General features: G+C 39.8%; 2 protein-coding genes across 2 annotated transcripts in view; both read left to right on the top strand.

Annotated features, from left to right (window-relative positions):
* Positions 1–5,672: 5,672 nt before the first annotated feature.
* Positions 5,673–13,245, top strand: LOC105535169 (serpin B6-like). The gene is made up of 3 exons (XM_011974175.1): positions 5,673–5,759; positions 11,063–11,209; positions 12,859–13,245. The coding sequence occupies exons 1-3, from the start codon at positions 5,673–5,675 to the stop codon at positions 13,243–13,245; spliced, it is 621 nt and encodes a 206-aa protein (XP_011829565.1).
* HMSD (histocompatibility (minor) serpin domain containing) overlaps positions 5,916–17,227 on the top strand; it is a 43,633-nt gene continuing 32,321 nt past the window's right edge. The window contains exon 1 of the mRNA XM_011974144.1: positions 5,916–5,955. The gene's annotated coding sequence lies outside the window, so the exon portion shown is untranslated. The remainder of the gene's footprint in view (positions 5,956–17,227) is intronic.

Here is a 17,227-nt window from a genome sequence, read left to right as displayed (position 1 = left end):
AGGAAATAGTAGTCATTGGATATAGTCCTTCTCTTTTCTCTAACTGATCTGCTTTTCCTGTATGCTTTACAGTATGCCTGCAACTCAAAGTGATATTATTATTATTATTGTGGTGAAAAATGAGGTATTGGGAACCTGATTTTGAAATTCCTTGTTCAGAATGCTTGTGTGTGTTTGCATATTACATTTTTTCTAGGCCCTGAACCTGACATCCCCCAAGGATATTGTGGTGACTTTGGCAGTGGTATTCCTAAACATTTACCCAAATGACTCCCCTTAAAATAAAGTGTCTCCCCGTCCTCACTATTCTCCCACATTCCAACTGTCAGAGCTAAGTCCTGTGTCTTTACTTTGTGCAAGGTGTCACCCACATGTTCAGCTGTGCTGTTCTTCTTACAAGCACAAGATAGATGTAAATGTTACTTCTTCTCTGCTCAATAGTATTGATATAGGAACCCATTTTTAAAGGGAGAATAGAGAGTGAAATGGAGATGAGGGAGGAGATGTGGTGAGCAGGCCTCAGATTCTCAGAAGTGTCCTCTATTCCAGAAGGTTACCAGCTCTTCAGAAGCCATTACAGAGGGTGAGAGAGCAGTTAACTCAGACCGTCAGAATTCAGTCCAATTTCCCGGGTATTTTTGTTTTAATCATAGTTTGCATTCATAGCAATTGGTGGGTTACAACCTTTTCAAATGTGGAAGTATCCCGTTTCCCTGAAAATTTAAAACTGCTACAAGGAGGAAGAGGTGATTGTATATGTTCTATTACAGTAATGTAGTTTGAGACAGCTTCATGGGTATACATTGCATGTCTTTCTATTTTATTTCAAATATTTACTGAAAAGGCAGGTAAGCTGTCTGTAGCCATTTGTGTTACAGGCTTGAAATGCAACTGCTGTTGACAAAATTCAACAGCCCTTCACGCTAAAAACTCTCAATAAATTCGGTATTGATGGAACGTATCTCAAAATAATAAGAGCTATTTATGACAAACCCACTGCCAATATCATACTGAATGGGCAAAAACTGGAAGCATTCCCTTTGAAAACTAGCACAAGACAGGGATGCCCTCTCTCATCACTCCTATTCAACATATTATTGGAAGTTCTGGCCAGGACAATCAGGCAAGAGAAAGAAATAAAGCTTATTCAAATAGGAAAAGAGGAAGTCAAATTGTCTCTGTTTGCAGATGACATGATTGTATATTTAGAAAACTCCATTGTCTCAGCCCCAAATCTCCTTAAGCTGATAAGCAACTTCAACAAAATCTCAGGATACAAAGTCAATGCGCAGAAATCACAAGCATTCGTATCACCAATAATAGACAAACAGGGAGCCAAATCATGAGTGAACTCCCATTCGCAATTGCTACAAAGAGAATAAAATATCTAGGAATACAACTTACAAGTAATGTGAAGGACCTCTTCAAGGAGAACTACAAACCACTGCTGAAGGAAATAAGAGAGAACACAAACAAATGGAAAAACATTCAATGCTTATGGAAAGGAAGAATCAATATTGTGAAAGTGGCTATACTGCCCAGAGTAATTTATAGATTCAATGCTATCCCCATCAAGCTGCCAGTAACTTTCTTCACAGAATTAGAAAAAAACTACTTTAATGTTCATATGGAACCAAAAAAGAGCCCACACTGTCAAACAATCCTAAGCAAAAAGAACAAAGCTGGAGGCATCATGTTACCTGACTTCAAACTATACTACAAGGCTACAGTAAACAAAACAGCATGGTACTGGTACCAAAACAGCGATATAGACCAATGGAACAGAATAGAGGCCTCAGAAATAACACTACACATCTACATCCATCTGATCTTTGACAAACCTGACAAAAACAAGCACTGGGGAAAGGATTCCCTATTTAATAAATGATGTTGGGAAAACTGGCTAGCCATATGCAGAAAACTGAAACTGGGCCCCTTCCTTACGCTTTATACAAAAATTAACTCAAGATATATTAAAGTATTAAACGTAAGACCTAAAACCATAAAAATCCCAAAAGAAAACCTAGGCATTACCATTCAGGACATAGGCATGGGCAAAGACTTCATGAATAAAACACCAAAAGCAATGGCAACAAAAGCCAAAATTGGCAAATGGGATCCAGCTTCAGCAAGCAAAAGAAACTATTATCAGAGTGAACAGGCAGCCTACAGAATGGGAGAAAAATTTAGGCAATCTATCCATCTGACAAAGGGCTAATATCCAGACTCTACAAAGAACTTAAACAAATTTACAAGAAAAAAAAAACCCATAAAAAAGTGGGTGAAAGATATGAACAAACATTTCTCAAAAGAAGATATTTATGTGGCCAAAAAACATATGAAAAAAAGTTCATCATCACTGGTCATTAGAGAAATGCAAATCGAAACCACAATGAGATACCATCTCACGCCAGTTGGAATGGCGATCATTAAATCAGGAGACAACAGGTGCTAGAGAGGATGTGGAGAAATAGGAATGCTTTTACACTGTTGGTAGGAGTGTAAATTAGTTCAACCATTGTGGAAGACAGTGTGGCAATTCCTCAAGGATCTATTACCAGAAATAGCATATGAGCCAACAATCCCATTACTGGGTATATACCCAAAGGATTAAAAATCATTCTACTATCAAAACACATGCACATGTATGATTATTGTGGCACTGTTCACAATGGCAAAGACTTGGAACCAACCCAAATGCCCATCAATGATAGACTGGATAAAGAAAATGTGGCACATATACACCATGGAACACTATGCAGTTCATGTCCTTTGCAGGGACATGGATGAAACTGGAAGCCAGCATTCTCAACAAACTAACACAAGAACAGGAAACCAAACGCCACATGTTCTCACTCATAAGTGGGAGTTGAACAATGAGAACACATGGACACAGGGAGGGGAACATCATACACCTGGGCCTGTCATGGAGGTGGGGGCCTAGCGGAGGGTAGCATTAGGATAAATACCTAATGTGGATGACGGATTGATGGGTGCAGCAAACCACCATGGCACATGTATACCTATATAGCAAACCTGCACGTTCTGCACATGTACCCCAGAACTTAAAGTTTAATAATTAACATTAATTTAAAAATAATCAATTAATTAAAAAATAAAATATACAATCTGATACATTTGGATCTATGTGTATATATATATATATACATCTGTAAAAGCAATCTAGATAATGAACATATCCATCACTCCAAAGTATCCCCTTCTCCTTTATACTGCCTCTCACCCACCTCTCTCTGCCCTGTCCTCAGTTCCATGTTCCATGCAACTACTGATCTACCTTATATCACTATAGATCAGTTTGCATGTTCTTGAAATTTATGTAAATAAAATCATATGATATATAAAAGTAAAGAAAGTGTGTTTTTAAGTAAAGAAGTGTGTTTTTAAGATATTGTGTTTTAAGAAGTGTGTTTTTAAGTGTGTTAAGAAGTGTGTTTTTAAGTGTTTTTAAGTGTGTTGAAGTGTGTTTTTAAGTAAAGAAGTGTGTTTTTAAGATATTGAGCATAATTATGGGATAAGACTTCAAAAAAGTGAAGGGGTTAAAGATGAAGGAGTGAAGGTAAATATTTGCTTAACTAATTTAGTTTAGTGAGTTAAACAATAGATTCAATCACAGATTATTTAATCCACTAGTTCCCATATTTTACTCACCTAAGGTTAGAGTTTACTATTTAGACACTTAACATTTCTTGGCTTACTGGACAATGTGAGTCACCTCTCCAGAAAAATTCATGGCATTGAATGGATAAATTTAAAAAGTAGAAACTTTGTTTTAAAAACTCTAAAATCAGTCAGCACAGCTTCTACTTTAGAACATCAGAAAAAAAAGAGTAAATTAAACCCAACTAAGCGGAACAAAATAAATAATAAAAATGGGGGCAGAAATGAATGCAATCCAGAGAGAAAAATCAATGAAAACAAATGCTAATTATTTTAAAAGATCAATGAATTGATGTGACAGTAGCCAGGTTAAACAAAAAGAAAAGCCTAAATTACTAATATCAGAAATGAATGAAATCCAGAGAGAAAAATCAATGAAAACAAATGCTAATTATTTTAAAAGATCAATGAATTGATGTGACAAAAAGAAAAGCCTAAATTACTAATATCAGAAATGAAAGTGGTGACATGCTAAAAATCCCATGTACAATAAAAAAATCATAAAAGAATACTCGGGACAGCTCTGTGCCCACAAATTTGATAAACTACCTGACATGGATCAATTTCTTGAAAGACACAATCCGCCAAAAGTCACACAACAGGAAATAGAACATTTGAATAGGCCTATATCTACTAAAAAATTTAATCAATAATTAATAGCCCTCTAAAACAATCACCAGACCTAGATGGACTCACTAGTGAATTCTAAAAAAATAAAAATAAATAAGAAAACATTTACACCAATTCTCTAAGTCTCTTTCAGAAGATAGAAGCAGAAGAACTACTTTCTAATTCATTCTATATGGCTGGAATTACTCTGAAAACAAAACCAAAGACATGAGAAGAAAAGAAACTTAATGACCAGTATCTTTCATTAGTATAGGTGTAAAATCCTGAGCAACATATTCACAAACGATATCCAACTATGTGTAAAATACTTGGATTTACATTGTGACTAAGTCAGATTGATTGCAGGTGTACCAGGCTACTTCAACATTTGGAAATCAAATAAAGGAATCCATCACATCAACAGGTAAAAACAGAGAAAATCCTCAAAAAATTACTAGCAACTCCAATTCAACAACACATTAAAAAGATCACTCACCACGATCAAGTGAGATTCACCAGGGTATGCAAGTATGTTTCAATATACACAAATCAATAAATGCGATACATTACATTAACAGAACCAACAACAAAAACTACACGATCATTTCAATAAATGCCGAGAAAGTATTCAGTAAAATTCCACATCGCTTTATGATAAAAATCCTTAACACATTGGGTATAGAAGGAATATACCTCAAAATAATAAAAACCAAAATGAAAAACCCACTGCTAATATATTGAACGGGGAAAAGTTGAAAACCTTTCCTATAAGATCTGCAACAAGACAAGGATGCCCAGTTTCGCCCCCTTTATTCAGTCTCTGACTGGAAGTCCTGGCCGGGGCAATTAGGCAAGAAAAAGAAACAAAGGACACCCAGACTGCAAAGGAAGAAATAAAATTAGCTTTGCTCACCAATGGCATAATCTTAAAATCGGAAAAACCAAGAGACTCCCCTCAAAAACTGCTAAAACTAATAAATGAATCAGTAAGGTTGCAGAATACAAAATGGATATAAGATATCAGTAAGATTTCTATACATGAACAGTGAACAATCTGAAAAAGAAATCAAGAAAGAAATCCCACTTACAATACCTATAAGAAATATAATGTATAAAATACCTAGTATCAATTTAATCAAAGAAGTGAAAGACTTCTACAAGGACAACTATAAAACACTGATGAGAAAAACGTAAAGAGGACACACAGAAAATGGACACATATTCATGCTCACGGGTTGGAATAATTAATGTTAAAATTACAACGCCACCCAAACAATTTACAGAGTCAGTGCAATCCCTATCAAAATACCAATGTCATTCTTCACAGAAATAGAAGAAAAAAAAAAATCCTACAATCTGTATGGAACCACGAAAAACCCCAAATGGTCAAAGCGCATTATCGCTTCTTGACTGAAAACTCCCAGGCAGTTGCGGTTTTTACCCGCACAGAGATTGGCCGCTTCGCGCACGTCAGGAAATCCCGCGGCCTGCGGGACCCGCCCCGCCCTCCTGCCCAGGCGCCTGCTGGGTGGCTCCTGGCTGGGCCCGACTCCGCCCGCCTCCCCACTCACTAGAAGCTGATACCTCGCGCAGCTCCGACAGCTCTATTCCCGCCTCTTCGACCAGGTCTCACCTCGCTCCTGGGCAGCTGCACGGAGAACTGGGGTAGGTGTCTGGCTTTCGGAGCGGTTCCCACACGCGGGATTCCCATTATCTGCTGAGCCCAGGAATAGGGCTGGAACCCGCGACAGGGAAGCCCAGTGAAGTGCTCAGCGCGCCTGTTGTCCAGACCTTTCCCTGGAGCTGTTCTTCTTCACTTGGTCTCTGGCGGGGCCTCCCTAAGGGCAGGGACTTGGCTGCACCTGGCTGTGTGCGCTGTGGGTCCAGGCACGCGGAGGAGACGCCAGGGCGAAAGGGCGAGGAGCTGGGGGGTGAAAGTCCTGCCTGGGCTCCACGCCTCCTGTCGGAGCCGGAAGTAGGTGCAGACAATGAGGCCTCCCACCCTGGTGGAGTTTCCGCTGGGCGCTGGAGGGGGCTGTGAGGCCTGGGACCTCCAGGAATAACAGGAGCAACAGTATTTATTTGTCGGTGCCGAAACTCTTATGCTCTCAGTATTCAGAATTTGTACTTGGCATTCCCCCTCCTTTAAAAGAAACCAGGAGAGGCGTTGATGGTTTGTTTTTGGACTGGAAAAAAATCAAAATGAGGAAGATACTGTTGCCAGAAAGCAAGAATGTTGGGATAGTGTAAAAAGAAAGTAACCAATTTAAAGAGATTCCCAGTAGGTAAGTAGATAGGGTTTGCTCAAGAACGAAAACCAGCATGTGTTAGTTGAAATACATGTTACTACAAAGCCAAGAAAGAGTCCTTGAGTAAATTCAGATAAAGCAAGTAAGATGGGTCGTTCGCGGTAGCTCACGCCTGTAACCCCAGCACTTTGAGAGGCTGGGGTGGGGGGGGTGCGGGGGGGTGGTGGATCAAGAGTTCAGGAGTTCGAGAGCAGCCTGGCCAATATGGTGAAACCTAGTCTCTACTGAAAATACAAAAATTAGCCGGGCGTGATGACATGGGCCTGTAATCCCAGCTACTTAGGAGGCTGAGGCAGAAGAATCGCTTGAACCTGGGAGGCAGAGGTTGCAGTGAGCCAAGATTGCATCACTGCACTCCAGCCTGGGGAACAAAGCGAGACTCCGTGTCAAAAAAAAAAAAAAAAAAAGAGCAAGATGAGTTTAAAGGAAGGAAGACATAATTTCAATAATGTTTACAAGAAATGCTGTGTGATGCGTATGATGATTCATATACAATTGCTGTGTAGGAATTGTGACTATAGGCATGTAGGTTGACAGGCACAGTGGTTATAAACCAACCCGAAGGCCTAAGTATTAAACCAGGAGACCTTGAAAGCCAACTTGTGTGATAGAACTCTGTGTTACGCAAACCAGATGCACGAAAACCTCAAATAGTATTTCATTTCAAGGAAAGGCATTTGGCCAAAAAAAAAAAAAGGAAATTTAATGGTTGTCTTTGGGAAATCCCAATGTAGGACCAAACCACAAAACAGTCCTTACATTTATTTGGCTTTAAAAATATTGTTTGGCTATAAAAGTAAATAGCAGTATGACCTGAAAAGTAGCAGTGTCAGGTCAGTCAGACCCCATGTCCTAATCATCAATCTGGCAGCCCCATCCTATCGTTTCTGTGAATAGGAGATGGTCTGTTATTAATTTAACCCCAGAAAAGTTATTAAAGTAATCATTACCATCACCCTAGGAAATATAAAAAGATAGAGCGAAGATAAAGTGAATAAAACCCACAGTATTACTAGTGGTGTGCTAGAAATAAGTTTTATAATCACTGTTGTACAGTTGTGTGTATTTTAAAACATGTTTGAAAGTCTTAGGAGAATCTAGTTTACCAGATTTATAAGTGTTGATTTATTCAGTTTATTATTGTACAAATGCTTTTATTAATGATATTGTTGTTAACTTCATAAGTTTGTTCTTCAAAGTGATTACAACTTTAAAACATCTGATACATTAAGCTTTATCATCAATGCTTAAATGTTTAAAATAACCTATTTGCTGTATTAGCAGTGTGCTTTAAAGTTTAAGGAAAACAATTTGTTTACCAAATTAACAAGAAATTAATTGATCATTGACTAAATAAGGTATAATAGTAGAAAAAGTTGTTCTCAGTTTATGAAAATTCTGCTTTGGGAATGAAAATCTTAACAGATTAAATAAACCTGCACTCACCAGCAGGGGGGAAACTGGGAGATGAGAAATGGGACTGGTAGATTACCCATATGTGGTCGAGCATATGAAGAAGTTACTGAAAGGGCTTGAGTGATCTGTAGAATATTTGGTGGGAGGGGAATTTGCCATAGATTTTTAAAAAATGAAAACAAAAAAGGGGGGGAAGCAATAGTAACATAAGGAAAAACAGACATGTAAAAAAAGAAATGCATCCATTATTCATTCATTGGCTTAGCAGTGAATACTATATAGTCACAATAAAGCAAACACTTGGAGAGAGGAAGTGTGGTAAGTGATAAAAGAAAATTAATTATCAACCCTAAATTAGGAAGGCAATTTATAATGTCAAAAATTGTGGGGTTAAAAATAGTTGTATACACAATTATTTCTAAATATGAAAGCAAATACCGAGAGAAAGGGTGCCCTGAAGTTTGATTGTTTCTAGGGAGTTGGAAGTAGTGGGAAGATACTGGTTGATTTGTGTAAGATCTTGCCTAGTGTTATCTCACTTTTCAACTAAGTGCAAGTCCATTAATTTCATAAAAGCAAAATTACCAAATGACACTACAACAAATATAGGCACATTGTAGGGAAAGTAGCAAAGGATATAAATAAAATTAGAATTACCCATTATCCAGAAATATGTGATGTTCAGTGTTCCCCTGTAGTCTTTTTATTGATGAATTATACTTATGTGTAACTTTATTCTTAATTTATACTTAATATTATACTTAATATTTTCTCATGGCATTACTGTGATTTTTAATATCTCCATTTATATTCAATCATGGATGTGACAGTATCTAACTGGTTCTCTGTTGCTGGGTATTTAAATATTTTCTCTGTAGCATATAGAGTGCTTCAGTAGTCATCTTCCTGCATACTGTTTTTATCAGTACTTGTGAGCTTTATCTTTAGTGAAATTCTTTAAAATGGGATTTTTTATCCTGAAAGTATAAATATTTTCATGGCAGTTTCTTTTTCCCACCCTTCTACCTTCCCTGTGTTCCTTCCTTTGTTTATAAAAACATAGTTCTAAGTTACATTCTGAAAATATTGGTGTCCTAATTTACATAATCACATATGGAATATAGGAAGGAATACCTATTTTACCAGAATTGGAAATCAATAGTTTTTCTACTTACAAATTTCATGTTTTAAGCAAGTATCTTTTTTGCTTTCTGCTGCTTCTTTTGTTGGAAGTCCTTATACCGTAGTGATTAAGAGGTGCCCTAGAACCACAAAGACCTGGTTTCTAATGCCTGCTCTTCTGTTTGTAGTTGAGTGATCTCAGGGGAAACAGACTTAAAAAGTGAAGGCTCAGTTTCTTTGCTTGTAAAGTGCAGACATTCACTCACAGCACGTACCTCATCAGCTTGTATGGATTAAATGACATCTTGTAAGAAAAGCGCTCGTATAGTTTTTGTGTGTGTACCTATATGTTCAATGAAAACAAGTATCCATTTAACTGGTAATAGATAGAGTGAAAAGTAAATACACATGTAAACCTATATTAATGTAATATTGTTTAAAAATCCATTGTTTCAGGCTCACTGTCATGGATGCTCTATTGGAAGGAAATGGCACATTTGCATTAAACCTTTTGAAAAAGCTAGGGGAAAACAACTCCCCTAATCTGAAAATTTGTCCCTAATGTGAACAAGTCCCTAATCTGAAAACTTGAAATCTAAAATGCTCTACAATCTGAAACTTTTTGAGTACCATCTTGATGTACTATTTGCAAGTCATTTCAAAGAGTTTTGCTTTCACTCTGAGTCAGAGGGGTTTTCAGTGGAGGAATGATGTGACTTGTGTTTTAACAGTAGCCCTCGGGCTCCTGGGCTGAGAATAATCATGGAGAGGATAAGGAAAGAAACAGGGCAATCTCTTGGGAGTTTACTGCACCATCCAGGACTAGGATGATAGCAGTGGAGGAAGGAAGCATGGGTTAGATTTTGGTTACATTTTAAAGATGGGGCTGATATAATTATAATGGGTCAGATATGTGTTGTGAGAGAAAGACGGGAGTCAAGGTTACCTACAGGATGGCATCCACATCAACTGAGACAGGGAAGATGAGAGATGGAGCAGATTTGGAATGGATTGTGAGGGACCCAGTGTTACATGTTAAATTGGAGGTTTCTTTTATACGTTGTATGTTCAGGTGCAGATGTCGCGTAGGCAGAAAAATTGATGAGTCTAGACTATAGGGGTGAGTTCCAGGGCAGAGGTGCAAATTTGGCTTCATATTTCAATTCAAGAGACTAAATGAAATTATAGGGGAGAAAAAAGCCTTTTTCCTCTATCTTCCTGGGATCACTGGCTAGGATCTTATAGTGTAACAAAAGAGAATTTACAAGAGAAAAGCAAACGGAAATTGATCAATCTGTGTGTCACATATACACGTTGGAGACCTCAGTTATGAGTAACTCAAATGGGTGGTTAGAATTGGTGGTGTATTTACCTAATTTAGGATGGGAAAGGGAGGGGGAAAAGGGAACTTACGGAAAAGAACTGACATTTTTAAGAGATAAATGGATCCTTTAGGGTAGAATGGATAGCTGATGTAATAGTCGAGTCGTAATGTCTGGCTGAGTGTATACAGAGTTCTCAGCTTTGAGAAAATTAAAGTTGTTCCCAAAAAGCAAATTTATGACAATTGAGGGCTTCTGAGTCCTTTTGGGAGGCTCTGCTTTTAGGCAGATAACATATTTCAGGAACTCAAATGCCTTCACCTCAAAATAATTCTTAAACGAAAGTAGCATATTTTGGAGTGATATATTCTGATTCTTTTGAAGTCCACCAAGAAAAGTAAACTAAGGATTGAACCATGGACACCCCAGTGTTTGGAAACTGAGGCAACAATCAAGGGCTGGTAAAGGCAGAGGCCAATATGGGAATCTAGAGACCGAGGGAAGAAAGTGTTTCCAAGGGCAGAGAGTGGCCAGCTCTGTTGATGTATGTACAGTGTATTAATGGTTGTGTTTCAAGTTAATTTTTACCTGTTTCTTTTATAGAATAAAGAAAAACCTGTGCAAATGATGTTTAAGAAATCAACTTTTCAAATGACCTATGCAAAAGAAATATTAAACAAAATTCTGGTGCTTTCTTATGTTGGAAAGGAGCTGAATATGCTTCCAGATGAAAACACTGATTTGAAAATGGTAATGAGTGTCCAAAGTATGCATTTTCTCATAGTGACTGCTCTCACAAGCTTTTAGGAAAAAAAAACCTTTGAAATTCGGTTTTACCAATGTTTTCTTGACATATTTGGTCACATGCCTTTTTCTGTTTTTATGGTTATATCCAGCGGGATGTTGTTCTAAGTGCTGAACACAATGTAGAAAATTGTTGACCGGGCGCGGTGGCTCACGCCTGTAATCCCAGGGCTTTGGGAGGCCAAGGCAGGTGGATCATGAGGTCAAGAGATCGAGACAATCCTGGCCAACACGGTGAAACCCTGTCTCTACTAAAAATACAAAAAGTATCTGGGCGTCGTGACATGCACCTGTAGTCTCAACTACTAGGGAGACTGAGGCAGGGGAATCACTTGAACGCAGGAAGTGGATGTTGCAGTGAGCCGAGATCGTGCCACTGCACTCCAGCCTGGCAACAGTGCAAGACTCCGTCAAATTAAAAAAAAAAAAAAAAGAAAGAAGAAAAAAAGAAAAGAAAATACTCTTATTCCAGAAAAGACTCAGGTTGGGGCCAAATCAGGTCAGCCCTCAAAATCTTGCTTTACAATTTTGACTTTTTTTTCTCTTAGCCTTTTCCTTCCTGTGGAAAATGATATCCGTACCTCTCTATGAGGGTTATTGCAGGATAAAGGAGATTGCCTATGTAAGGCATTTGTTTCAATGCGCAGAGTATGACATTGACTAATATTAGTAGTCTTCACTCCAGCCTTGCCCACTAGGTGTGAGTTTTCCCTTCAGAAAGCAGTCATATGGGGAAGAGCTGTTCTGAGTCTATACAATCAGCCAAGGATCTTGTTAAAATATAGATTCTGGTTTAGTAGGACTGGGATGGAGCCTGAGATGCTGCATTTCCACCAAGCTTCCAGGGGATGTTGAGGCGGCTGGCCCATGGAGCACACTGAGTAGCAAGGTGTTAGAGAGTCAGTGAAGACTTTCAGCAGGGTAGCATTTTGCTTCTCTCGAAAGCTAATCCTTACGTCTGCAACGGACAAATTGAAAGAAGTAAGAATGGAGAGAGATAAGAAAGGAAGCTGCTGTGACATTTTAAACAAGACACAATTAGGGCCTGAATGAAAGCAGCAGCAGCAGAGGCAGAGGAAGGGCCGAAAGATGTTGGAAGTTAAAAGAACAGAAAACGGTGATGGATTCATTGGAAGGAAATTTGGGTAAAAGAGAAGATAGGTCTGAGATACCAGCATGCTTTTATTAAGATAGAACACCACACTTTAAGAGGACAGTCATTCTCCTACAAATATACTCTAAGTTGTAAGTTTCCGCATGAAGGAAAAGGTTTGACTAAGTGTCTTGAATCCAGGAATCAAGGCATTGAAATGTAAAGGCATCTCGAATAGTTTCGCATTAAGGTGCTTTCTTCCATATGTGTGCTGTCCAATATGGTAGCCACTAGCCATTTGTGATGATGTACACTTACATTAAAAAATTAAATTTACAAAACAGGCCTTTATTGCACTATCCACATTTCAAGTGCTCGGTAACCATATATGGCTCATGGCTACCACATTAGGCAACTCAGCCGGAGCACGTTAATATTGTAGAAAACAGTCCCATTGGACAACACTGATTAGATTTTCAAATCTCCCACTCTCTTATTTTAGGTGGAAAAAGAACTTTCTTATGAGAGATTGATAGAATGGACAAAGCCAGACAACATGCATGAACGAGAGATGGAAGTTTTCCTTCCTAGATTTAAACTGGAGGAAACTTACAACATGGAGGATGTCCTTCGCAGTATGGGCGTGGTCGATGCCTTAGAACAGGACAGGGCAGACTTGAAGGATCTGTACTTGTCCAAGGTCATGCACAAGTCCTTTGTGGAGGTCCGTGAGGAAGGTACAGAAGCAGCAGCAGCTACTACACCAAAAAGGGTTTTATGTTGTGCCAGTTACTCCCTCAGGTTCTGTGCAGACCATCCCTTCCTTTTCTTCATCCAGCACAGCAAAACCAATGGTATTCTCTTCTGTCGCCGGTTTTCTTTTCCATAAGGAAATAGTAGTCATTGAATGTAGTCCTCTTTTCTCTAACTGACTTACTTTTTCTCTACACTTCATAGTGTGCCTGCAAACCCAAAATGACTTTATTATTGCAGTGGTCAAAAATGAGATATTAGGAGCCTAATTTGAAATTCCTTGTTCAGAACCCTTCTGTGTATTTTTGTAGGTTAAATGTTTTCTAAAGTTGGAAGTTGATATTCTCCAAGGATCCTGTGGTCACTTCGGCAGTGATACCTCTAACCATTCAGCCAAACCACTCTGCTTGGAACGAGCTGTCTCCCTCTCCTTTGTTGCTACTTTTCTTTCTTCTCTGCTGAATAGTATTGACATATAGACCCATTTTTAATGAGAGAATAGAGAGTGAAATGGAGAATGGGTAGAAGATGTGGGCAGGAGGTCTCAGAAATCCATAGAAGCAATCTCTAGTCTAGAACTTTACCAGCAATTCCAAGGCCAGCACAGAGGATGAGAGAGCAGTTAACTCAGACCAGTGAGAAATCAGTCCAACTTCTTGTATGTTTCTGCCTTACTTGTAGTGTGCATTCATAGGGATCAGTAGGTCACAAACCTGTTCAAACATGTAACTATTCACTTTCTCTGAAAATTTACAATTGTTATCAGGAGGCAGAGATGAGTAGATAATGTTCCATTCACAGTTTGAGACAGCTTCATGGGTATACAGAACATGTCTTTCTATTTTATTTCAAGTATTTTTGGAAAGGCACCTCAGGTTTCTGTAACCATTTGTATTACAGGCTTGAAATGAAATTGCAGTGTTCAGTGTGAAGAGAACACACTGATTAGTTCGATTGAAGAGGGAGATTGGTACTGTTTTCTAGGGGACAGCAAAAAGGACTTATTCCATCAACACCCTTGCAGTCAGAAGAACCCTGGGCAGCCCCTAATTTCACTGACACCACTTATATTTGCATTCCACAGCTAGTTCACTTTTCCCTTTTGACCCAAGTTGGCGAATTAGCTGCAGGGAGGGAATAGGACTGAGGAGTACAAGGAAACATCCACGTTGTGTGCGGGCTGAGAGAGGAAAGAGGGAGTATCAGAGGTTGCCGGGTTTATCATTCTCATTCTACTGCCTCCTCTGCCCAACACTTGCACTTGGAAAGAATAATCCTAGGTGGGGAATAATCAGTTAATGTGATTCTTTCACTGCGGAGAGAGCTTCTGAGTGTTACAGCCAGGAGCAATAGGCTGGCGCCCCGTTCGTTATGGAAAGGCATGCCTTCTTGCACAGCCTTGCAAGAAGTCCAGTTAAGTGGGTTAGTAGTTGGGAGCTGGAAGTGTAAATGGAGCAGCTGCCTACCATCCATGTGGGAATGTGTCTTTTTTTTTTTTTTTGACGGAGTCTCACTCTGTCACCAGGCTGGAGTACAGTGGCACAATATCGGCTGACTGCAACCTCTGGTTCCCGGGTTCAAGCAATTCTCCTGCTTTAGCCTCCTGAGTAGCTGGGAATACAGGTGCGTGCCACCACACCCAGCTGATTTTTGTATTTTTAGTAGAGAAGGGTTTTTACCGTGTTGGCCAGGTTGGTCTCGATCTCCTGACCTTGTGATCTGCCTGCCTCAGCCTGCCAAAGTGCTGGGATTACAGACGTGAGCCACTGCACTTGGCCGGGAATACGTTTTTTAAATCGTTCCTGGGATGAGTATATTCAGATCATATCAATAGTGAATTACAAAAGTTAATGATACTGGTTTGATCTGTTATAGACCTATAATACAATCAGACTTTAGCCATGTAAATCACAATACATAAAAGGTAAAAATAAGCATATTGGCCAAGAGGATCTTGTAAAGTTATATGTTTATCAAATTCTCTTTGAAGAGTTATCACTCAATATTTTATTTCTGTCTTATAAGACCTGAAATCTATGTGCTGCCTTGACATCTACGGACTTAGGGCCTCAGAGGCCTGGCCATGCAGTCCCCTGCTCTTGTCAGATATGTGCACCCTGTTCACCCACTGAGCAGGAAGCCTCCTTGCCCTTCTAAGTTCCCCTATCGGCCAGTCAGCTGTACCCCACCTGGGTCTTAACCTGGCTCACTTTCCTGCCAGCCTGGAAACTTATTCAAATAAGCCTGTCACATCCGGAGCATCCAGCAATTGCCTCTTCCTCTTGTTACTATAGAGCCTGCCTTCCACAGCCCCTGCTGGTTCACTCTTTTCCCAAATGCAACTCTCCTGTGACCCTGCATGGCATGCGGTGACCTCCCTCCTTGGGCTGTGAGCAGATGTGACTAATAAACTGCTGCCAGTTTCATCTGTCCAGTGTCTCATGCTATGTGCCTGGTTGTCTCCTACTATTTAGTGGGGGAGATCCCTCCTTCACCAACAAGGTGAATATGAGATGATCAAAACAACTACACTTCAGCGAAAGGTCCAGCCTCCCAAATAATAACTCCATGTCTATTATGAAATCGCACCAAAAGACATTTCTATTATGCTGAGCAGTGTTTCTTGTAAGTGTCCACAGAATGAATTCCATTTAGAATTTAATTCTAGGAAACAGTAGATCTCACCTCTCCATAGGCCTATTCACAGATGTTTACTGGATAGCTGCTTTGCATTTGGGTATTTTAAATAGATTACTTTATTCAATCCACGGGAATAATAAACCCACGAGTAATCTAGAATTAGAAGTCAAGTAGTTTGAGCAAGTTCTTGTAGCTAGCAAGGGGATAGAACCGGATCCAATATCTGATCATACCAAAGACTGGGTTCTGTATAAGAGGCCAAGCTGCTACTTCAGCTCCTACCAGAGGGCAACTGTCAGCACAGTGCAGGAGGAGCAGGGACCAGAAACCTGTCTCCCTTTGACGTGAAGTCTCATTTCTCTAGGTCTGTAACACTCTTATCTAAAAAGTGGGGCTTGGAAACCTAGCACCAAAAACACATCATCCTGGACCTGGGGATGAGGTTCCTGGAACAGAGAGCTAAGGTCAAGTTCATCTAGGCTATACGAACTCTGCAAGGGTTACTGCCCCCTCCAGGAGTCATAGATGGAAGTCCTGAGAGCCCTCCTTCTTCCTATGCGTGAATAAGTGGGAACCCTAAGGCTTTCTCATCACTATTCTCTAAGAAAAGGCTGTAGGACCACAGTTGCAAAGGAGGGGGCCAAAGCCAGGGATGGTTTGAGGACTGAGAGCATAGAGGCTCTGCCTGCAGGAAATACCCCTAAAGGAGCTGATGCCCTTCTGCATGCGGCAGGTGACCTTTCCTTTCCTGACCTGCAGCTTCTGCAGTGAAGGTGATGGAGGGGGCAGAGGACTAGAGGGAGGCTTCCAGTCCAGTGGGTTTGCTGCATAAGCTGACCCTGATCTGACATTCACAGGTCAGGGCATGGACCATCCACACCTGTTTGGCACATCTAGTGGCTATTGATGAAAGAAGCATCAGATTCCTTTCCCACCCTTGCTAGTGTTGCCTCCAAAAGGAGTTCACTGTCTCTAGTTGTTTCTGACAAAGGATATAATGCTTTCTTAGTTTCTTACATATTGTCCTTGAAATGGAGAGTTCTGCAAAGGGTTAGGAAAAGAGAGACAGATTCAGTAGTTGCCTTTCAGATTTAATGACAAGTTCAACTGGGAACTCTATTCATTACTGTGCCAGGTATCAATTTATTGTCTGTCAGCTCTCAACCTACCTTTGTGGACTTACTTTGTGATAATGAACCTAGATCTTATAGCAAAAACTGAACTGGTTAGCCCAGTGTTAGGCTTTGCCAATAGAGGGAGCTGGAGGGACACTCTAAGGAGATAGCAGTAGAAATGCTCTTTCTAGATTCTGGTCCTCCTAGAATTTCATATTCAGTGTAAGTGGCCAGCAGCCCACTTGGTCATCTGTAGCCACATTCTCAGGCCATGCTTTCTCCACACAATGGCTATTTCCGCATTTGGTCAAGACCCAACTTCTGGCAAGTGTATCCCTACTAGGCATTTACTTCTACAGACCA

Source organism: Mandrillus leucophaeus, unplaced genomic scaffold, assembly GCF_000951045.1.
Source record: "Mandrillus leucophaeus isolate KB7577 unplaced genomic scaffold, Mleu.le_1.0 Scaffold142, whole genome shotgun sequence".
NCBI lineage: Eukaryota > Metazoa > Chordata > Mammalia > Primates > Cercopithecidae > Mandrillus > Mandrillus leucophaeus.
Note: the sequence above shows the minus strand (reverse complement) of the source record. Positions and strands in the feature narration are given on the sequence as shown.

Coding starts and splice junctions, on each gene's coding strand:
- LOC105535169 (XM_011974175.1), top strand. CDS start 5,673: ATGGTCAAAGCGCATTATCGCTTCTTGACTGAAAACTCCCAGGCAGTT. Junction 5,760..11,062: donor AGATTGGCCGCTTCGCGCAC/GTCAGGAAATCC, acceptor TTTCTTTTATAG/AATAAAGAAAAACCTGTGCA. Junction 11,210..12,858: donor AAAACACTGATTTGAAAATG/GTAATGAGTGTC, acceptor CTCTTATTTTAG/GTGGAAAAAGAACTTTCTTA.